Source organism: Bubalus bubalis, chromosome 8 (assembly GCF_019923935.1).
Source record: "Bubalus bubalis isolate 160015118507 breed Murrah chromosome 8, NDDB_SH_1, whole genome shotgun sequence".
Lineage (NCBI taxonomy): Eukaryota > Metazoa > Chordata > Mammalia > Artiodactyla > Bovidae > Bubalus > Bubalus bubalis.
In genome coordinates this window covers 50426445-50449947 of record NC_059164.1, presented here as the reverse complement: position 1 = coordinate 50449947, position 23503 = coordinate 50426445, and the positions used below count along the sequence as shown (strand labels likewise).

Genomic DNA, 23503 nt, shown 5'->3' with positions numbered 1-23503 from the left:
CCTAGCTACTACAGAATGTAGAAGCATCAGGCGGCCTTCAGGTCTATTGGAAGACCACTAGAGCTGGCAAAATTCCAAACTATATTTTGCCATGGACCACCCCCCCCCCCACCAAAGGAAAGAGTTAAATCAGGGGGATTCTGGGAAGCTTCAATTTGTTAGTACCATTTATTGATAAAATGTGTGACACTGTTAAGCATTAAGATGGTAAAATTGTCCAAAAACAGTACAGTTGTATTATCAGCGATACTATGTTCACAGTTTAAAGAATTGCAGTGTTTCTCATTTTTGCAAAAAGCTATCTTGCTCCAGTTTTACTGGCTGTGAAGTGACATAGCATGTGTCATTCATAATGGTTTATATTCATTGAAATTCACTTAGTTTTAGATAGTAATATTTATTTCCTCACTTTCAAAATAAGACCACAATTATTGTATGAAATTATATTGCCTCATTGTAATAACCAGGATTTTTTTTTTACAGGATTGCTTTTTTGATGATGTGGAGAACATACCAGCAGTGACTACATGGAACACATACCTTCGATATATTACTGTCCACAAGAGCTTAATGTTTGTGCTAATTTGGTGCTTAGTCGTTTTTCTAGTTGAGGTAAGAATTTTCTATTATAACATATTAATGTGATTTAAAGTTAATTGGGAATAGTTTGGAAGAACATATATATGTACACACATGTATACTTATGTATACTTGTATGTGTGCATGCGTGCTAAGTTGCTTTAATTGTGTCTGACTTTATGCAACCCTGTGGACCATAGCCCGCCAGGCTTCTCTGTCCATGGGTTTCCCAGGCAAGACTACTGGAGTGGGTTGCCATTTCCTTCTCCATCAGATCAGATCAGATCAGATCAGTCGATCAGTTGTGTCCGACTCTTTGCGACCCCATGAATCGCAGCACGCCAGGCCTCCCTGTCCATCACCAACTCCCGGAGTTCACTGAGACTCACATCCATCGAGTCAGTGATGCCATCCAGCCATTTCATCCTCTGTCGTCCCCTTCTCCTCTTGCCCCCAATCCCTCCCAGCATCAGAGTCTTTTCCAATGAGTCAACTCTTCGCATGAGGTGGCCAGAGTACTGGAGTTTCAGCTTTAGCATCATACCTTCCAAAGAAATCCCAGGACTGATCTCCTTCAGAATGGACTGGTTGGATCTCCCTGCAGTCCAAGGGACTCTCAAGAGTCTTCTCCAACACCACAGTGCGAAAGCATCAATTCTTCGGTGCTCAGCTTTCTTTATAGTCCAACTCTCACATCCATACATGACCACTGGAAAAACCATAGCCTTGACTAGACGGACTTTTGTTGGCAAAGTAATGTCTCTGCTTTTGAATATGCTATCTAGGTTGGTCATAACTTTCCTTCCAAGGAATAAGCGTCTTTTAATTTCATGGCTGCAGTCACCATCTGCAGTGATTTTGGAGCCCAGAAAAATAAAGTCTGACACTGTTTCCACCGTTTCCCCATCTATTTGCCATGAAGTGATGGGACCAGATGCCATGATCTTCGTTTTCTGAATGTTGAGCTTTAAGCCAACTTTTTCACTCTCCACTTTCACTTTCATCAAGAGGCTTTTGAGTTCCTCTTCCCTTTCTGCCATAAGGGTGGTGTCATCTGCAGATCTGAGGTTATTGAGATTTCTTCTGGCTATCTTGATTCCAGCTTGTGTTTCTTCCAGTCCAGCGTTTCTCATTATGTACTCTGCATATAAGTTAAATAAACAGGGTGACAATATACAGCCTTGACGAACTCCTTTTCCTATTTGGAACCAGTCTGTTGTTCCATGTCCAGTTCTAACTGTTGCTTCCTGACCTGCATACATATTTCTCAAGAGGCAGATCAGGTGGTCTGGTATTCCCATCTCTTTCAGAATTTTCCACAGTTGATTGTGATCCACACAGTCAAAGGCTTTGGCATAGTCAATAAAGCAGAAATAGATGTTTTTCTGGAACTCTCTTGCTTTTTCCATGATCCAGCAGATGTTGGCAATTTAATCTCTGGTTCCTCTGCCTTATCTAAAACCAGCTTGAACATCAGGAAGTTCACAGTTCACATATTGCTGAAGCCTGGCTTGGAGAATTTTGAGCATGACTTTACTAGCATGTGAGATGAGTGCAATTGAGCAGTAGTTTGAGCATTCTTTGGCATTGCCTTTGTTTGGGATTGGAATGGAAACTGACCTTTTCCAGTCCTGTGGCCACTGCTGAGTTTTCCAAATTTGCTGGCATATTGAGTGCAGCACTTTCACAGCATCATCTTTCAGGATTTGAAATAGCTCAACTGGAATTCTATCACCTCCACTAGCTTTGTTCGTAGTGATGCTTTCTAAGGCCCACTACATATACATAAATATAAGTGTATATGTATATATGTAATTTTATATTATACAATTTTTTTGTTACTTCATACATAGTATATAAAATATACTTAAGCACATATCTTCTATATGAAAAGTTTTTAATGGAGTGAGTCAAAACCTCAAAGTAGAACACTCTGTATGAATTGAAATTAACAAAGAAAATTATTTGTACTAAATTTTAAACTCATTTGACTCATTAAATATGCTGATGACGAATCGCCAGCTTTAAAATACTACTTCCTCACAAAATTAAATATATATATATTAGTGGCTTTGCAACCATTTTAAACAAGCCTTTCAAAGATTCAGATCACCCGTTTGTTTCAGAATTCTTTTGTTTTCATGCCATTGTTGTGATCTCTTTACCATGCCCCTGGAAAAGAGATACATCAAATCACCAGGTTAAAATAAAAGAGGGGGTAGTACATCACCAGTTCAGCACCAGGTAAGAGGTTTCTGAATCTGGTTGGTGAATGAGGTTTTTCTCTAGGTCAGGAGGAGCCACTTAAATGTTAAAAGAGGCTTGGCAGAGGATGTCTGCGGTAAAGTGGCTTTGAGGCAGGATGGAGAATACCCTTCGATTGTCTAAAGGAGGCAATTGTAACTCAAAACCAGTCAATGGCTTCTCATAAGGAAATCTGGGATCAGTTTCACTAAAACTTATTTAACAACTTAAGATGAAGATACAGATTTCTTTTTTTCCTGTAAACATTTTCTACTTTTTTAATGTGGGTCGTTGATTAAAGTAAAACAAGCAGATGAACACTATGTGCATACGAGAAAACACATCTGGACTGGATTCAGCCTTGTATGACCACACTAGGTAAATCTCAGAGGATACTGCTGGATGTCTCCCATTGCAGAGCCTGAGTCCAGCGTAAAGACCCAGGTTGCCTTCAGGGGAGATATGACTTGGGTGAAGTATTGCCTCTCCTGAGCACATATAGTTCTATGCATACATGAAACCCAAGCTTAAAACTCCGTCATTGTCTTGTTGTTTAGTCACTAAGTCGTGTCCAACTCTTTTGCGACCCCACGGACTATAGCCCACCAGGCTCCCCTGTCTATGGGATTTCCCAGGCAAGAATACTAGAGTGGATTGTCATTTCCTCCTTGAAGGGATCTTTTTGACTCCAGGACTGAACCCACATCTCCTGCATTGGCAGACAGATTCTTTACCATTGAGCCACCAGAGAAGCTCCTATTGTCTTATTAGGCTGTTTCCAACCTCAGTTAAGAAGTCTACATAAAATGTTATCACTCTTCCCTGACCAAGTAGTGGAAAATATCTAAAGGTATATACCAAAGTTTTATATACCACTCTACCTATAAAGTGTTGGTTTCCAATTGATCTTTGAGTTTTGATGATATCTTATCTTTTGCTCTCCTATTATTTTTACATTAATAAAACAAATGGAGGCTGGATGTGAGGTACAATACCACCTCTGGAATCAGACTGACCTGACTGTGAATTTTAATTCTGTGTTCTTAACACTATTTACACTGAACAAGTTAGATAACCTCTTTTAAGCCTCAGTTTCCTCATCTATAAAACGGAGGTTGTAATAGTACCCATTTCATAGGTCATTTCTGTGAGTGAAGAGATGATTATAAAGCACTTACTGTAGGGCTTGGCACATAGTGAGCAATGTTAGTTGCTATTCTGACTAGTATCCTTAACGTCTATCATCATTATAAAGCTGAAACTAATTTGAAGTGAACAAGTCCACAGCAGAGATATAAAGAAATTTTCAAGAATCCCTTTTATACTTTAATGAAAATATGGGGCTGGGTAACTTGACACTCTCACATGAGTAACAAATTGCACTGAAATGTATTTTTAATTTACCTCATTAATCTCTGCCAGTTATGCCAAATGACCAGCATTAATGTGAATGAAACTCATTCCTGTGTCACATTTAATCTCAAACCAGCCCTTTGTTAATAATTTGAACCCCTCCTTGAAGATCAACATTGCTTGAATGTCTTTAGTTTTATGAGAAAAAATGGTTCTGTGAATGTGGTAGTGATTTATATTCACTTATAAGACCCTTGCCCATGCAAAGCTATAGAGCTGAACTTATACACCTTTCAAAACAGTGTCAGTTCAGTTCAGTCGCTCAGTCGTGTCCGACTCTTTGCGACCCCATGAATCGCAGCACGCCAGGCCTCCCTGTCCATCACCAACTCCCGGAGTTCACTGAGACTCACGTCCATCGAGTCAGTGATTCCATCCAGCCATCTCATCCTCTGTCGTCCCCTTCTCCTCCTGCACCCAATCCCTCCCAGCATCAGAGTCTTTTCCAGTGAGTCGACTCTTCGCATGAGGTGGCCAAAGTACTGGAGTTTCAGCTTCAGCATCATTCCCTCCAAAGAAATCCCAGGGCAGATCTCCTTCAGAATGGACTGGTTGGATCTCCTTGCAGTCCAAGGGACTCTCAAGAGTCTTCTCCAACACCACAGGTCAAAAGCATCAATTCTTCGGCACTCAGCCTTCTTCACAGTCCAACTCTCACATCCATACATGACCACAGGAAAAACCATAGCCTTGACTAGACAGACTTTTGTTGGCAAAGTAATGTCTCTGCTTTTGAATATGCTATCTAGGTTGGACATAACTTTCCTTCCAAGGAGTAACATCTTTTAATTTCATGGCTGCAGTCACCATCTGCAGTGATTTTGGAGCCCCAAAAAACAGTGTGTAGTTAATTAATTAGTGACTGAGCATTGAGCCACTGAGCATATGTACAATATTATTAGCTCACTTACTCAAGATGACAGTGGTCCTTTGTCTTCAGGCTGGAATCCAAACTACAACACAGGATGTAAATGTTGTATAACTTCCCATTATTAATTGAATTCACAATTATTGCAAAAACTTGTCTTTTTGTAGGAAAAAAATTGATAATGTAATTTTCTAGGGAAGAAATAATAGATAAATGATGAGTCTTTTCAGGTCAGTGTCCTGAATGCATTCCAATTAACTGACTCTCAAAATTTTGAATAACAAAAACTTAGTGATAGTAGACAAATAGTGACCATTTTCATTATGTGCATAGTTATACAGCTAAACAAATCATTCAGATGTTCACAGTTCTCTCATATTCTTTGAATCAAAATTTACATAATTTTTCTTTTCGACTAAGCTCCTTTCTTGATACTAATGGGCCCTTTCTCATTACCATTAAAATATCTCATGTGTGCTTTGCATCATAGTACAGGTACTAATCCAGGAAGATAGTTTAGGTCTTTTAAACATTGTTTAATATAGCTTCATATTCAACATGATCAGAGACCCAAAGAAAAGTTAAGATCCACTTCTTCCTTTGTGAAAGTTATGTATCCATTTTTAATTTTCACAGGGGTCATACTTCAGTGTAGATTTGTAGTATATATAATTATAATTTTATAGAATGGGTTTTTGCAGAGGTTTTATATTTTTAATGTATTTATTTTTAACTGAAGGATAATTTCTTTACAATATTGTGTTGGTTTCTGCCATACATAAACATGAATCAGCCATAGGTATACCAGGGAACATTTCATGCCAAGTAAAGGACAGAAATGGTATGGACCTAACAGAAGCAGAAGATACTAAGAAGAGGTGGCAAGAATACACAGACAAACTGTACAAAAAAGATCTTCATGACCCAGATAATCACGATGGTGTGATTGCTCACCTAGAGCTAGACATCCTGGAATGTGAAGTCAAGTGGGTCTTCTGTGCATTCTTGCCACCTCTTCTTAATATCTTCTGCTTCTGTTAGGTCCATTTAGTTTCTGTCCTTTACTGAGCCCATCTTTGCATGAAATGTTCCCTTGGTATCTCTAATTTTCTTGAAGAGATCTCTAGTCTTTCCCATTCTGTTGTTTTCCTCTACTTCTTTGCATTGTTCACTTAAAAGGCTTTCTTTTCTCTCCTTGCTATTCTCTCGAACTCTGCATTCAAATGGGCATATAGTTCCCTTTCTCCTTTGCCTGTAGTTTCTCTTCTTTTCTCAGCTATTTGTCAGGCCTCCTCAGAAAACCATTTTGCCTTACTGCATTTCTTTTTCTTAAGGATGGGTTTGATCACAGCCTCCTGTACAGTGTTACAAACCTCTGTCCATAGTTCTTCAGGCACTCTGTCTATCAGATCTAATCCCTTGAATCTATTTGTCACTTCCACTGTATAGTCATAAGGGATTTGATTTAGGTTATACCTGAATGGCGTAGTGGTTTTCCCTATGTTCTTCAATTTAAGTCTTAATTTTGCCATAAGGAGTTCATGATCTAAGCCACAGTTAGCTCCCGGTCTTGTTTTTGCTGACTGTACAGAGCTTCTCAGTCATTGGCTGCAAAGCATGTAAACAGTCTCATTTCGGTATTGACCATCTGGTGATGTCCATGTGCAGAGACTGTTCTTGTGTTGTTGGAAGAGGGTGTTTTTTTATGACCAGCATGTTCTTTGGCAAAACTGTTAGCCTTAGCCCTTCTTCCTTTTGTACTCCAAGGCCAAACAAACCTAGACAGCATATTAAAAAGCAGAGATATCACTTTGCCAACAAAGGTCTTTGTAGTCCAAGCTATGGTTTTTCCAGTAGTCATGTATGAATGTGAGAGTTGCTAAGAAGGCTGAGCACCGAAGAACTGATGCTTTCAAATTGTCCTGGAGAAGATTCTTCAGCAAGGAGATAAATCAGTTGATCCTAAAGGAAATGAAACCTGAATATTCATTGTAATGATTGGTGCTGAACCTGCAGCTCCAAAATATTTTGCTACCCACTACAATTAGACAGCTCACTGGAAAAGACTGATGCTGGGAAAGATTGAGGGCAAGAAGGGAGAAGAGGGCGACAGGATGAGATGGTTGGATGACATTACTCACTGAATGGACACGAGTTTGAACAAACTCCAGCAGATAGTGAAGGAAAGGGAAGCCTGGCGTGCTGCAGTTCATGAGGTTGCAGTCAGACATGACTTAGCTACTGAACAACAACAAATTATCTATAGTGTGTTAATTTATTAAGTGAATCAGTATACCTTTATATTTTTGTGCTGTTTTCTTTATGATAGCATAGTATCTTCTGTTAAGTTCTTAGATATTAGAACCAAGGATACAGACTTTAAAATTTCTATTATGTTGGTCTCTCTAGTGCTTCTATTTGGCAGTGCATCATTGACTAGATAGAAAAGAAATGCAAATAATAAAGTAGGAGGCAGTGCCCACCTTTTCTTTTGCAACAACCAGAGGATATTATTGTTGCCTTGAATAACTGAAGATCACGTTTAGTCCTTTTATTCCTGTGTTTTAAGAAATGTGTTAGAGAACTGCTATGCACTATTCTTAAATGACTTCCTCTCTGTTTCTTTTTAAAAAGTATGTTATTTTTATTTTTTACAATTTATTAATTTTTGGCTGTTCTGCATCTTCATTGGTGTGGAAGCTTTTTTGGTGCACAGCTGTGGTGAGTGGGGACTGCTCTCTAAGTTGCAGCGTATGGGCTTCTCATTGCAGTGGTTTCTCTTGTTGCTGATTGCAGGCTGTAGGGCACATGGACTCGGTAGTTGTAGCTCCCGGGCTTTAGAGCACAGGCTTAGTAGGGGCTTCCCTGGTGGTTCAGTGGTAAAGATTCCTCCTGGTGATGCAGGAGACAGGAGTTTAATCCCTGCTCTGGGAAGAGCCTGTGTGCTGTGCTGCAGCAAAGTCTGTCCTCTTTGTTTCTTAATGAGGAATCCCTCAATATATATTATGCTCCCATAATATCTTAATGATAGTTATACCTTTATTGATAGTAATACTTTCAAGGCAGTATTGCTTAGCAAGGGTCTATGTTTTAGGGCATGATTTAACCTGCAAAGCATTGAAATCTGTGATTAAGTCTTGACAAGGTGTCACTTTACTCTTACTGCCTCTTACTCTTTACTCATTCATTCAGCCACTTACTCATTCAACACATATTTTTCAAGTTCTTTCAATATGCCAAGCATGATTCTATATGCTCTGTTTACAGTGAAGACAAAACAGAACATACCAATGGATTACACCAATGTACTTATGTTTACAGGGTAAACAGAATTCACAATACTCTATTCCTTTGGTGAAAGCTCAAAATGCCAATACTGTTTTAACAGGTCTTCATTTAAACATAGATCTTCTTGTGTGGCTTGGAAGGTAGCTCTGAATTCTATATATGTACAGAACTTATGAATTGGTTCTGGTTCTTTATACTACATAAAATGTCATCTGCATTTTAAAATGTTTTTAAAACATTTTAAAAATGTTTTATGTGATTAGTATATAATTTCTTTCTGTTTATATACTTATAAATAAAATTATATAATTTCCATTTTGTACTTAAATGTTTTAAAATAAAAAACATTTGTGTTTTTTTAAGTATTTCTTATTCATCCCTTCCTTTGTTTATTAAGGATAGATTTACTGAATGCCTACTGTCTCTTGGATATTGTTATAGACACTAAGCTAAGCATGCAATGGGAAAGAGAACAGATGGCTCCTCCTTGATCTTATGAAGCACTTTCTGAGGGAGAAGACAGATGGTAAATAAGTTTTGATGGAAATAATCACAGAATGTAGTGAGTTCCATAAAGAGATAAATAGTGGGCTAAAATAAAGCTGGACAGAGAGGACAGGAAGGTCTTCCTGAAGAAATGACATTTAGTTGACACCTGAAGGATAAAAAGTACTCAGACATGCAGAAACGGGGGCAAATACAAAGGACTTGGAGAAGTGTGGTGAATTGTGGAAACGGAGCGAGGCCAGCACATTTGGAGGAATGGGAGACGGTGGTGAGTGGCGTATCATGTGGTGACGCTGAAAAAGTAAATCAAAGCCAGGTCTGCAGAAGCATTCGCTGAAGAACTTCAGTTTTATTTTAAGTGCAGTAGGAAACCTTTGAACGCCTTCTTTCAAGGTATGATATGATTTTTTTATGTTTAAAAAAAGATCACTGTGGTATATGGAAAATGGATTGGATAGGGACAAGAGGGAAGGTAGGAACATCTGTTATGACAGGAAAAGATTGCTCTTATTAACTAGGCTAAACAGCCACAGTGTTCAGACCCTTAAGGTCTGCAGATTTAAAAGTCTGCAGATATTTCAGTGAAGTATTGAAGAGTATCTACTTTGAAGTTCATTGAAGTTCTTCATGATGGACCACCAGACCACCTGACCTGCCTCCTGAGAAATCTGTATGTAGGTCAAGAAGCAACAGTTAGTACTGGACATGGAACAACAGACTGGTTCCAAATTGGGAAAGGAGTACGTCAAGGCTGCTTATTGTCACCCTGCTTATTTAACTTTTATGCAGAGTACATCATACAAAAGGGCACGCTGGATGACACACCAGCTGGAATCAAGATTACCGGGAGAAATATTAATAACTTCAGATATGCAGATGACACCACCCTTATGGCAGAAAGTGAAGAGGAACTAAAGAGCCTCTTGATGAAGGTGAAAGAGGAGAGTGAAAAAGCTGGCTTCAATATCAACATTCAGAAAACTATGATCATGGCATCTGGTCCCATCACCTCATGGCAAATAGATGGGGAAACAGTGCAAACAGTGAGAGACTTTATTTTCTTGGGCTCCAAAATCAGTGCAGATGGTGACTGCAGCCATGAAATTAAAAGATGCTTGCATGACAAACCTAGATAGTGTATTAAAAAGCAGCAACGTCACTTTGCCAACAAAGGTCACTTTGCCAAACATGGTTTTTCCTGTAGTCGTGTATGGATGTGAGAGTTGGACTATAAAGAAAACTGAGTGTTGAAGAATTGATGCTTTTGAACTGTGGTGTTGGAGAAGACTCTTGAGAGTCCCTTTGCAAGGACATCCAACCAGTCCATCCCAAAGGAAATCAGTCCTGAATATTCTTTGGAAGGACTGATGCTGAAGCTGAAACTCCAATACTTTGGCCACCAGATGCGAAGAACTGACTCCTTAAAAAAGACCCTGATGCTGGGAAAGATTGAAGGCGGGAGGTGAAGGGGACAGCAGAAGATGAGATGGTTGGATGGTATCACCTACTCAATGGACATAAGTTTGAGCAAGCTCTGTTAGTTGGTGATGGACAGGGAAGCCTGGCGTGCTGCAGTCCATGTGGTCTGAAAGAGTCGGACATGACTGAGTGACTGAACTGAACTGAAGTTCTTCATGATAGAATGTTGGATCATTATACCTCTTTTGGTTATATTCACATTTCTGAACCTTTTCTATACCTGATCTTGGCAGTGTTCTCTTTTCATGCCTATTTTCTTTTGTGGTGAGTGTCAGACTTGTACTGGCCAGGTTATGTAATGGTAGGTTCCTCCTATGTCTTGAATATATTCTTGCTCTAGTTCTCCATCACATCTTGTTTTTGAAACCGTACTATTGGGGTTTTACTACATACATCATCAACCTTTATCTATCACATCTCCAAGGATGTTTACTAGTTCATTTATCATAATAAGTCTTTCAGATGTAGGCACTTGGCTTCTCTTTGAATATGTATATACTATGGTCCTCTAGTCCCAACATGCCATTATTTTTTAAATCATACAGCTAAATCATCTATATAATTTAAATCATGATTTAGCTTCTAAATACTGGCTACTAGTTTTAAATTTGTGGTCATTTGCAAAGTCTGTGAGTGATCATGTTGACTGTTCATAGATCTGTCCTTAGAGAACACTGTCAACAGGCTCCTGATGATTAGACGGGTATAGAATAAGTGTATGCAGGTGGTGAGCATGTGCATGTGAGTGTGTCCAACTCTTTGCGACCCCATGGACTGCAGCCCACCAGGCTCCTCTGTTCATGGAATTTTCCAGTCAAGAATACTGGAGTGGGTTGCCATTTCCTCCTCCAGGGGATCTTCCCAACCCAGGGATCAAACCCACATCTCTCATGTTGCAGGCAGGTTATTTACCACTGAGCCACCTGGGAATAAGTACTCTGGCTAAAACCCTACTGAACTAATAGGCTTAGTTTATTCATGCACTGTCCAGTACAGTATCCCCCTGCTATGTGTGACAATGTAAATTAAGTTATTTAAAATGAAACAAAATATAACATTCAGTTCCCTGGTCACCCACACTGGCCACATTTCAAGGGATCAAATGCCACTTGTATTAAGTGGTAATGACACCGAACAGTGCAGATATTGAACATTTCTATTTTTTGCGAAAGTTTCTGTTGGACATGGCTGATCTAGACTATACCCTTTTCAACATGATAAGGAATGCTTCTTAAAACCCTAACAAAGGTGAAAATAATGACCTTTTTGCTTTTGTTCTTTAGTCTTTCAGGACTTGTCATTCTATCATAAACTGCATGAACTTTATAACCTCAGACATTTTAGAAATTAAATGCTAGAACTTGCCTGCTCAATTGTTTATACATGCCCCAGACATTTTTATTAAAGTCATTATGTCAAGTTCTTGGAAACGTTTGTGTTCTAGTCAGTAAAAGTAGTTTGGGTTGGTAGTTCCATAAGTGGTCTCTGTTGACAAGAGCCATGAAATACCTTTATATTGCACAGATTAGACCAGGGTCTTTGAACAGCTGCTTTGGTTGTTCCATAGTAAATATTATAGAATATTTATTTCTTGGATTTACTCACATTCAGAGAAGTTGGAATGCCAACATTGTTGACACTTCTTTCATTGAAACAAAGAGGGACTACAATAACCAAAGGATAACTGAGAAATATACCCTTTGATTTGATTAGTAATTTGATTAGTATTGGGAAATCAGAAAACATTTGTACTGGAACAGAGACTTTTGAAGTAGCAAGACTATTGTGCAGTTTCTTGTCATTTTGAAATCACTTGAATTTCAAGGAGACAAAGGTACTTTTTGTCAATAGGTGCATGGAGGCCATGTGTAATGAAAAAGTAGGAAATTGTGAATGATGCCATTAGCTTTTTCATTATGATACTCCAATCTGATAGGCAAATTTACCTGAAGTGGGGCTTCCCTCGTAGCTCAGTCAGTAAAGAATCTACCTGCAATGCAAGAGACATCAGTTCAATTCCTGGGTCTGGAAGATCTCCTGGAGAAGGAAATGACAACCACTCCACTTCTTCTTGCTTAGAGAATCCCATGGACCGAGAAGCCTGGCAGGCTACCGTTCATGGGGTTGCAAAGAGTCAGACACGACTTAATGACTAAACCACCACTATATACTATTTAGACTCTAAGACTTCATAATGTAATTTCTTAATTACTGCTAACTATTCTCCATAGTTTTTATGTGATACTGTTAAATGCTTAAGTTGATTATGAAATAATACATAGATTTCTTATAGAAAGCATATTTGTTTCTCCCCTATTTGTTTTTGGTCTGTGTTCATTTTCAAATTTTTTTATTTTGCTTACAGTTTCTCCTATTTTTCTATTTGATGCCTAATTGCATACTATCAGTCTTATAATTGTGTAAATATTTCTAGTATTATGATTGTGTTGGTATCATCGCAAGATTGTTTCCCCACAGTGTTTTAGGAAATTGGAATGCCAAATTGAAATAGAACAGAGTTCAGAAAATAAACAAATGATAGTTCATTTTTTTTAAGTTATGATATAGAATATATGTTCCTCAGCCAAAAATTTCCACCATGAGAAAGCCCACATCGTGCCAGTAGTATGTTTTAATGTGAATGCACTTTATTAAAACACTGTGAATTTTTGCACTTTTGAAATGTTAACCAAGTTTCCTGAATATGTATCTCATCCTTTCTCATAACTAATTGGCCTTATAGTTATGAGTCCCTCATAATCATTGTATGACAAATTAAATTATTTATAGCCACTAACGAGATCAATTATCTGCCAGCAGGCTGAGAGTAATCTCTTCATAAGAAACAAACTTTATTACTTAAAACATTTAACTGCAGTGTTAGCTCTTCTGTGAGGTTCAATGAATAGTTCCTGTTGAATGAAGGAGAGAAATGAATAAGTATTTTATTTGGTGAAATTTGAATTCCATTAGCTTAACATGTTCTCACCTCAAATAGTAGTTCCTAAAACAATTATGGCAGCTTTTGGACCCAGGAAAGTAAAGCCAAGGAAAATAAAATTGTGTGTATTTTGATATTGGTCATGATGGAATTAGAGGTGGGTGTGGGAAAAATGGGAAAAGAGGATGGAAAAAAGTCAAGTGTGTGTTGTTTCTTTCCAGGTGGCTGCTTCTTTGGTTGTGTTGTGCCTATTTCCGAAGTGAGTATTCCATGTCCTATTGTGGATTGTATTTTGTTTCTGTTGATTATTTGGGTTTTATTAAACATTGTAATTTCTACTCTGCTTCATTTCCCCACAGTAATGTAGTAGAGAATTGAGTTCTTTTGTTTAAAATTGTGTGTGCAGTTTTTGTAGCTCATTATCAATTTTTAAAAGATTTAATCGTGTTTAGTTTCCATAAAATGCAATAACAATGTTTAAGATGACCTTGCACAGTTAGTATTTGAAATTTTATCTATTTCAGTGGTGGAAAGCTTAGTCTGCTTTCTTGCAAGAGTAAGTCCTTCAGGTTAAAGGCATAAATTCTGCTAATAAAATATGTTGTATTTCTTTTGACTCAAATTCAGCATCATTTACATGTATTGGTAATTCATTGGAAAAGTTTGGTTGTCAAATAATAATTTCCTTTTGCTTTACAGAATATTTTTTCAAGACAAAGGAAACAGTACCAAGAGTGCAAATAACAGTTATGCAGTGATCATCACCAGCACCAGCTCGTATTATATTTTTTACATTTATGTGGGAGTAGCTGACACTTTGCTTGCTCTAGGACTCTTCAGAGGTTTACCACTGGTGCATACTCTAATCACAGTGTCAAAAACTTTACACCACAAAATGCTACAGTCTGTTCTTCAAGCCCCTATGTCAACCCTCAACATGTTGAAAACAGGTACTTAACTAGATGTACAAGATGAAGCTGCTGCTCCTCCACAAAGAGGGCCTATAAGTTGGTTGATTTTGTAGTGATAACATTGGCTTTTGCATGGAGGCATTTACCCTTTGTTGAGCTTCCTTATGTTGGGCGTGGGCCTGTCTCGGGTATTATAGGCTCTCAGGTACTGTCACTCTTCATATTTCTGTTTATTAGAGTAGCACAGTTTGTTAGGACATGATGCTGATGGGACTATAGCAGCAGAAGCAGGCCCTTTTGAGTCAAATATCCTTCTCTCTCCAGATATTTGAGCTAGCTCCCTTCTAGGCATCTTGTTGTCAATGTATAGTGCTGTTTAAAAGGGGAGATGATTTGAAGAGATCCAAAAAGCAAAATTCTTTTACTAATGAAGTATTTTGATGAGATAGAGTAATCTAATTTCATATAACTGTTCAAAGATAATCCCATAAATTCATTCCAGGTTTTATTTTAAATGGGTTGGGGTATCCCAGATATATTTTGAAAATACTTTTGACACTATCATAGAGGTTGGTAAAGGAGTACAAGCTTTTAGTTATAAGATCAGTAAGGTCTGAAGATCTAGTGTATAATGTGGTGACCATAATTGATAAGAACTGGAATATTTGATTATAAAGGAAAAAATAATTTCCAAGTCTGAGAGTTTTCGAGTGATTTGTATCTAAAAATCTCAAGATAAGAATTAGCCATCATTTTTTTTCTGGGTAATAACATTTCAGTGTTAATATTCAAAAGGATCTTCCTTATATTTATTCTGAAGCCCTCGTGTGTCACTAAAGTCTTGCCCCATTTGGATGAATTTATGGGATTATCTTTGAACAGTTATATGAAATTAGATTACTCTATCTCATCAAAATACTTCATTAGTAAAAGAATTTTGCTTTTTGGATCTCTTCAAATCATCTCCCCTTTTAAACTCATCACCATGCTTCCGTTTTAGAGCTAAGATGTTTTAGACCTAAAAGGGAATGTCCAATTACCTTCATCCAGTGATTTCATTTTTTTTCAATGGGAGAGCTGAGCTTCAGAGAAGGTAGGGGTTTTACCCAAGATTCTAGCAGTGGGAAACAGGCAATGAGATATAATAGAAGGAGCATGGGCATTGTTTGAGCTCTGTCTTGTCCTCTTAAGGGTGATCATCATGGGCAAGTTACTCTTCTGAGACTTGCATCCACATCTATAAAATGAGAAAAGGAATACTTATCTCAAAAGACCATTGTGAAATGAAACAAGGTCATCACCTACTGGCCATTACATAGCCAACATCAGGTCAATGCCAATTACCCACTCTTATTCCCTTTCTATTGTTTCCCATCTGAAATATACTAAGCACCAGAATGATGTGTTTTTTTTTTTTTCCTTTTTATTACCAAAGTGACTTTCATTTTCTACACAAAATAAATACCATGGGCTACTCCCCCCACAATTTTGTATTTATTTATGAAAAGGTATACAAATATGATTGATTAAATATGCTAAATAGTATATCATTAGTAAGGACTAGGAGATAGTGACAAAAAATAAGCATTGGATAATTCCTACATAAAGCTTTTTGTTGAGGGCTCAGATTGACACAAAATAAATGTGACATGGTCCCAGTGACCTCTCGAAATTTGCAATCTAGAAAAAAGAGATAAGACGTGTACAAGCAACTATACAACATGTATATAATTATTATAACACAGAACTGCTGACAAGATATATCAAAGGTATTCAGTGTGCCCAGAGGAGGAATGGATTAATTTGAACTGGTGCAAACATTGATGTGTCCTTGCCAGAGAGGCATTTTGAATAGGGCCATGAAGGAGACAATATTTTTTAGCAAGTAGAGATGAGGGGAAAGGGTTTTCAGGCAGAGGGAACCATATGGGAAGTGCAAAGAAATAGGAGAGAGTAAAGTGTGTTTAAAGAATAAACCAGATTGATTGAAACAGAATGTTTGAAAAGAGGAAGCTTGTTCCTTGGGTGGCTTAAGGTCAAAATCATGGAAGTTATTAAGTATTAAACTAAGAAATTACGACTTTATCCTGCAGTTCGTGGGGGAGGGTAAATGTTAAGATTCAATCTTATCAAAAACAATCTGTACAGTATTATTATACTTTAATTGTATGTCTAACTCACCCCTAGGCAATGAATTCCTTAAGGGCAAGGAGCATTGGCTGATCCATGTCTCTTATCTCAGTGCCTAGCATTGTGCCAATGCCCTGTAGACACTCCATGTGTGACATTTTTTTCACTGAAGGAAAAAATGATCAGACTTACAAATGTGAGTCTGTAATTTAGAAGACAGGCTGAAGTTAAAGTGTCAGTGAAGACGGTAGAAAAGGAGAACATGGCCAAAGAGGGCCACGTGGTGGGCAGGGAGGGTTTGAGAACAGCCACAGGTTGTGCTGAGTGCTGAGGTGTGTCAGAAAGGTGTGGAAGTTGAAAATTAGGGAGGCTCTACAGAATGATGAAAGCACAGCCAGAAAATTATCACAAAACTCAGGCTTGTAAGTGTGGGATTATAGTAGTAGGAGGGTGCCTATTCCTGACGTAACTTGTGATAGGGCTCTGTTAGAGACGTTGGGCTTTGCGTGAATCTTACAGCGATCTTTATTTCATAAAAGTTTACAAGTAGAGACAAAAATTTGAACACAGAGTTATTTAGAGTCTTTGTACAAAAAGTTTCTTAGAATCCTTGCTGTTTGTTGTCGTTCAGTCACTAAATCATGTCCAATTCTTTGTGGCTGCACGGACTGCAATGCATCAGGCTCCCGTTCTTCCCTGTCTCCCAGAGTTTGCACAAACTCATGTCCATTGAGTCGGTGTTACCATTCAACCATCTTCTCATCCTCTGTTGCCTCCTCCTCCTCCTGCCCTCAGTCTTTCCCAGCATCAGAGAATCCTTGTAGAACACTGAAATTGTCTATAGCCTTATACTTTTGATTATATGTTCATTTGTATTTGAGTTCTGAGTCCTTCTGCTATGATCCAAGTTTATCAAATTTTGATATATCTTTTTAAGATTACTAGTTTTTGAAGAATGTTTCTTTACCTTGCAGGTGGGATTCTTAATAGATTCTCCAAAGATATAGCAGTTTTGGATGATCTTCTGCCTCTTACCATATTTGACTTTGTTCAGGTTTGTAAAAATAAGTATTATTAAATGACTTCACTTTGTTGCACTTTTTAAAAGTATTTAGAAAAATTATAAAGAGTAAATTAATTCTTGCTTATTTTTCATTTGGTTAAGAGTTTGAACCGTGTCTAGTATATGAATCTTTTCAATATTAAAAAAAATCTTCAAGATAGTCATAAATTTAGTAAATTCAATAATAAGTCAAAACTGTTTACCTGACCAATGTGTGCTGTTGTGCTAAGTTGCTTCAGTCGTGTCCAACTCTTTGCAACCCCATGGCCTGTAGCCCACCAGGCTCCTCTGTCCATGGGATTCTCCATGCAAGAACACTGGAGTGGGTTGCCATGCCCTCCTCCAGGGGATCTTCCCAACCCAGGGATTGAACCCAAGTCTCTTATGTCCTGCATTGGCAGGTGTGTTCTTTACCTCTAGTGCCACCTGGGAAGCCCTTACTTGACCAGAACCTAAGGCAATTCCTCATTTAGATATAATAGCTCTCTACTTAGAAGTGATTTAAGACTTATAACAGACTACTTTCCCCCAAATCACTGTCCATGAAGTGTGACGTTTTTGACATTGGCATCACCTTTGATAGAAGTCACCTACATTCAGATGGCCTAGGTTACAATGATGATCAGTTGGTTTCCTGGTGGGCTATAGTTTCACCCAAGCTCATCCATGAACAACTTTGGCACAGATGGCTAGTTAGCAGTCTCACAGTAAGGACCATAATGCTGGGACAGACGTATAGGTAAGTTTTCAGGCAGGTGAGAGAGGAAGGAAAAATTCAGGATTAGTGAGGATTATCCCTGGGTTATAGATCTGAAGGCATCTCCAGCTCAGGCTGACTCTGAGCATGTGTCCTGGGATGGGGAGATTGATGGTGAAATGGAGCAGGGAAGAAGATGAAGGTGACCTAGGGGTAACCACATTAGGATTCCATTAAGTGATAGAACTTGAGTGTTGTAAGTTGATAACCTTGGCTATTGAACCAGGTTTGAAAGTAGATTCCTGGCTGGCTTGGGTTGAGCCTCAGGGAGTAAACGACAAAGCAGTCTCAGTGACCTCCTTGGAGACAGTTGGAACAGGATGCTGCCCATCTCGGGATGAGTGGCCCCTTTCTCCTCATCCCCCATCCCTCCTCCCAATCCCACCATTGAGAACCTGTGAAATAAAATAAAGGCTGCCACTTTTGTCTGTATATACAACAATGTTGGCAGGTGCACAAAAACCAGATTGCCAGTTTGCCTCATCTGAAATGATTGGCACAGCCAAACACATTAACCATTCCAAGTGAACTTTAATATTTTGAGTTTCCTTCAGTTACTCTGTTTAGGGATATAACTCAGCAGCTGCTGCTGGAATTCATTAAAAAAAAAGCTTTGAGTTCATCATGTAAAGAAGTGTTGCCCATGTCTTTAATTTCTGGACATTTCTTCCTTGTTCTATGCTTATAAATAACCAGACTGAAATATAATATTAAATCAGTTAAAAAATGGAACATGGACATCTTGACATGATTGCAAAAGGATTCGTGAATGTTAGCCCTTGCTAATTTTTTCTTTAAAAACTTTTGTAGCCTGCAGAGTATTTTCTGAATCAGTGTAAGATTGATTTCAGAAATCCTTTGGGAGAGTTTCTTTTTGAACATGTATTTTATGAATTAGCACTTTTTGACACATGTGATGGTCTCATCCTTTCTCTTACAGCAAGTTGAATAGTTTCTGCTCAACTTCTAGTGTTTTGGGGTTCACTAGTCATTGCCTCATAAGTGATTGGGCAGGGCTCCTTTATGTTGATTTCCCTATTTTGTTTAGAAGAGGGTCTCACGTTATGGAAGTATGATATGGCAATCAAATACAATAAAAATCTGATTAATTTTGATTTTATTAAAAAATGCATGCATTAGCGAGGTCCTTTAAATTGTGAGCTCTGTTGGTTACACTTATGTTCAGGTTAATGAAATTCCTTTCTAGTCACATTTCAGAAACACGTTTTTCACAGAATAAGGCACACCTATGAATTTCTTTTTTCCAAAAAAGTATAATTTATACTAACTCTAGTTCTTAACATTTGATAATATTCTGGGAAGTTTGCTTTCTGGCTTGGACATTGTATAGTGAAAATGAAAGATCCAGATTCTGTTTTGCAAATAACACTATTTATTTTACCTTGAGTAAGACACTTAATCTCTAAGGATCTCAGGTTTCTAAAATGAGGAAGATGTCTGATGATGATCACTTTCAGTACCAAAGTCATATGCTTCAGATTGTGATACTGGAAATGGATCATAACGTGACAAATTTGAACTTGAAGTCACACAGAAAAAAAATGTATCCTAGCATCCTATTTATCTCTATGAGCTTCCTAGGTGGCTCAGTGGATAAAGAATTCACCTGTGATGCAGGAGATGTGTGTTTGATCCCTGGGTTGGGAAGATCCCCTGGAGGAGGAAATGGCAACCCACTCCCACAGTGTTCTTACCTGGAGAATCCCCATGGACGGAGGAGCCTGGCAGGCTACAGTCCACAGGGTCACAAAGAGTCGGACACAACTGAGCATACGTAGAATTTATCTCTATGTTTGAGTGCCAGATTTTTTTTCATGAAACAGAAGCCTGTACATCTTAAAATGTGCAAATCTTCTCTTTTCAACCTCAAAACCTTTAGGTTTTTTAATTTCTTCTGTCTTAATACAGTGAGCCCTTCTACTCTGATCTCTGCTGTCTTTTACATCTTTCCCCTCCTTATTCATTCTATTAATTCCATTAATCTGTTACTTAAAAATTCTCAAGGGCTATCAATTATGAACTAAACTGCAGATCTGGTGTTCATTGCCTGGTTTTAAATAGATATTTATCAATCAGTCAGTTACTTAATGCACCTTCTAAATGATTTCAAAGTGATCCTTCATTCTTATCATTTGCTCCAGTTACGCAGGCAACACCATGTGCCCTTCTGTGTCAGGAATACCTTGAAGCTGTTTTTGGTGGATGAAAATGGTGCCTTGCAGGTTTTATAGTCTGTTGATATTTTTTCCCCTAGAATTTTAGGACTTTGATAAGCTTGAATGGGAATTAAGATCTGTACTCATATTTCCATCTTGTATTTAAATCTATTTATTTATTTTGCTGTCCTCTCTTTAATATACCTGTTCTGGTATGACTTGTTTCTTATTCACTACGAATTAAAAGCTAGGACGGAATTTGAAGTTTCTTTGTGTAATTAGATTACCAAGCATATTAAACTAGTGCCTTTAGTTTTGTGTATGTGCTAAATTATTACCTTCTGACCTCAGTGCCTAAGGATGACTCCTTACAGAGCAGAATGAGTTGTTTTCCTCAAAGCTTAGACTTAGTTTTTCACTTCTCAGTTAGGGCTATATTACAAATGATTATAATCACTGGAAGTCTACCTTGTGACTGTTTCATCACTTCCAGTTGTTCCTACCTTCTCCATTATTCTCAAACCTTCTGTTGTATTGGTTGGGTCGGCTACACAATTCTTCCCGTTGTATTGTAACACAGTTACAATTCATTCCTAAGAATATCAACCATATCAGCAATAATTAAAAAAACAATGATCCCTTTCCCCACCCATTGTTATAATACAAAAGCTCTGGATTGGAATTATACGGTAAAAATAACAGCAGACAAATGAACACAGTGCTCTTTACAATTGTCAACAGCAAACAGATGAACAAAGCCTGATCCTAGTGAAATAGCTGAAAGTTTCTGTGCTGCAAATGCAACAGTATTTATCTTTCAGACATACTGGTGTTTAATACAGTGGCCCATTTAAATTAAATTGTGAGTGAAAAGTGAAGTCTCCCAGTCGTGTCCGACTCTTAGTGACCCCATGGACTGCAGCCTACCAGGCTCCTCCATCCAAGGGATTTTCCAGGCAAGAGTACTGGAGTGGGGTGCCATTGCCTTCTCCAAGATACACACTGCTGCTACTGCTAAGTCACTTCAGTCGTGTCCGACTCTGCGACCCCATAGACGGCAGCCCACCAGGCTCCCCCGTCCCTGGGATTCTCCAGGCAAGAACACTGGAGTGGGTTGCCATTTCCTTCTCCAATGCATGAAAGTGAAAATTGTAGTTCCTAGTAAATAATACTTGGAAGTTAATTTTTCTGTTTTTTTTTTGTTTGTTTGTTTTGTTTTTTCCCGTAGACTCTCTTTCTGAGAAATGAGTATCCTCAGTTAAAAAACTGAGTCCTTTGCACTGATGAAGTCTTGTCATGTAATAACTAGGGTGATTGAGGCTTTCTCATTGTACTGGTGGCTCTTGTAGGGCAAGAGCAGAAGAGAGGACTTTCCTTAAATTGGCTTTCCTGATAGCTCAGTTGGTAAATAATCTGCCTGCAATGCAGGAGACCACGGTTCGATCCCTGGGCTGGCTACCCACTCCTGTATTCTGGCCTGGAGAATTCCATGGACTGTATAGTCCATGGGGTCGCAAAGAGTCAGACATGACTGAGTGATTTTCACTTTTACTTTCCTTAAATTATTGTTGTCATATGTAGTTGGTCCAGGGTCTGGCACAGCAAAGATTTTTCTGAGTATTTGTTGAACAAAAATGAGTGAAGGGCTGGTACTGTAGAATTTGATGATGGACACATTAGAGGCATTTTCTCTATTAAACCTATCGTTGAGATATGATCATCTGAGGCTTTAGATGAAAATAGCAACCCATTCAAAGAAGACTTATGCAGATGTTACACCCTCATTCATGTTTCCATCTGCCAAAATGTTCTGTATTTCTGCATCAGTTGGAAAATGTATGTGTCACCCATGGGAGCTGGTAGAGAACTGGATTGCTGATTATCAGATAGATGTTATGATAGGTTTATTTTTCAACCCTTGTAGTGACAGTTACTTTATACTTTATTCACATGGGTTTTTAGGGAGCAAATGCTGGCAGATTTTTTTTTTTTTTACTTTTTTATACATATGGATTTAGTGTCACTTGGAAATATAGAATTTAAGCCTTTACCTTGATCTGAAGAACACCAGTGGAATCAACTTGTTTCTGAGACTGCCCACATGGCTTCACTTTTGGGGTGGATAATGTGAAGAACTATCTCTAATGAATGGGCTTGACTTAAACACAAAATTAATTTGATAATACACAAGAGAAAAAATGGTCTGATTTCAAATTAAATCAGCCCTACCCCCAAAATCTTCCTTTTTTTTTTGAGCATCAGGGTCATCTTCAGTTGTTTTAAGGGCCAAGAACAAAAACAGAAAGTGGTGTAAAATTCAAGTATAATTTTTTTCAATCTTAAATGTTAATCATCTAGATTCAGAGAAATCAAGTAGCTTACCTAGATGACCATTCATACTAAAATTATTTTAAAATAAAAAGTTTATTTTAAAAGAAGCCCAGGCAAGAAAAAATTACATTCATTTAAAATTTGTCATAGAACACTTTAAAGGGTATAGGAAGTGAAAATATACTAAGATACAAGAATACCACGTTTTCTAAAATGTTGTTATGAGCAACCTAAGCAATTTTTGGAATTTTGATAGAACTTATGAAAAATGTGTTTTAATGTGACCACCTTCCCAGTAGGAAGATACCTTCCCTATATTTAAAATGGAACAGAGCGTGAAAACCTTGTTTAGAAAACGTTGGTAACATACCTTGTCCACTTTGCAACATGGAAATATTTACTTATCCCTGTGTTTTCTTTAATCCTACAGTTGTTATTGATTGTGATCGGAGCTGTGGTGGTCGTCTCAGTTTTACAGCCCTACATCTTCCTAGCTACAGTGCCAGTGATAGCGGCTTTTATTCTCTTGAGAGCCTACTTCCTCCACACCTCCCAGCAACTCAAGCAGCTGGAATCTGAAGGTATGGTACAGTTGGTGACATGCCCACAAGAGCTACCTGTGGATATTTATCTGCAATGCATCTAGTTTTTCAAAACGTTTTTCCCGTTTTTAAACTCTTGCATGATATGACAATGAGTTTTAAAAATGTATATTTCAACTTTGATTCAGGGCCATTTCTGTACATTCTCATCATATATACCTCTCCTGGTTCTTATATTTTGTTAATAAATAATTTTTATTATAACAAGTAACA

At 38.0% G+C, this 23503-nt stretch overlaps 1 protein-coding gene across 5 annotated transcripts in view; it reads left to right on the top strand.

Moving 5' to 3' along the window:
• The window catches only part of CFTR (CF transmembrane conductance regulator), a 216851-nt gene that overhangs the window by 128855 nt on the left and 64493 nt on the right, over nucleotides 1-23503 (top strand). For all 5 annotated transcript variants that reach the window (XM_025291139.3, XM_044946628.2, XM_044946629.2 and 2 more), the window contains exons 15-19: nucleotides 484-612; nucleotides 13541-13578; nucleotides 14019-14269; nucleotides 17335-17414; nucleotides 23119-23269. In XM_025291139.3, the coding sequence (XP_025146924.3) occupies nucleotides 484-612; nucleotides 13541-13578; nucleotides 14019-14269; nucleotides 17335-17414; nucleotides 23119-23269 (649 nt within the window). The remainder of the gene's footprint in view (nucleotides 1-483; nucleotides 613-13540; nucleotides 13579-14018; nucleotides 14270-17334; nucleotides 17415-23118; nucleotides 23270-23503) is intronic.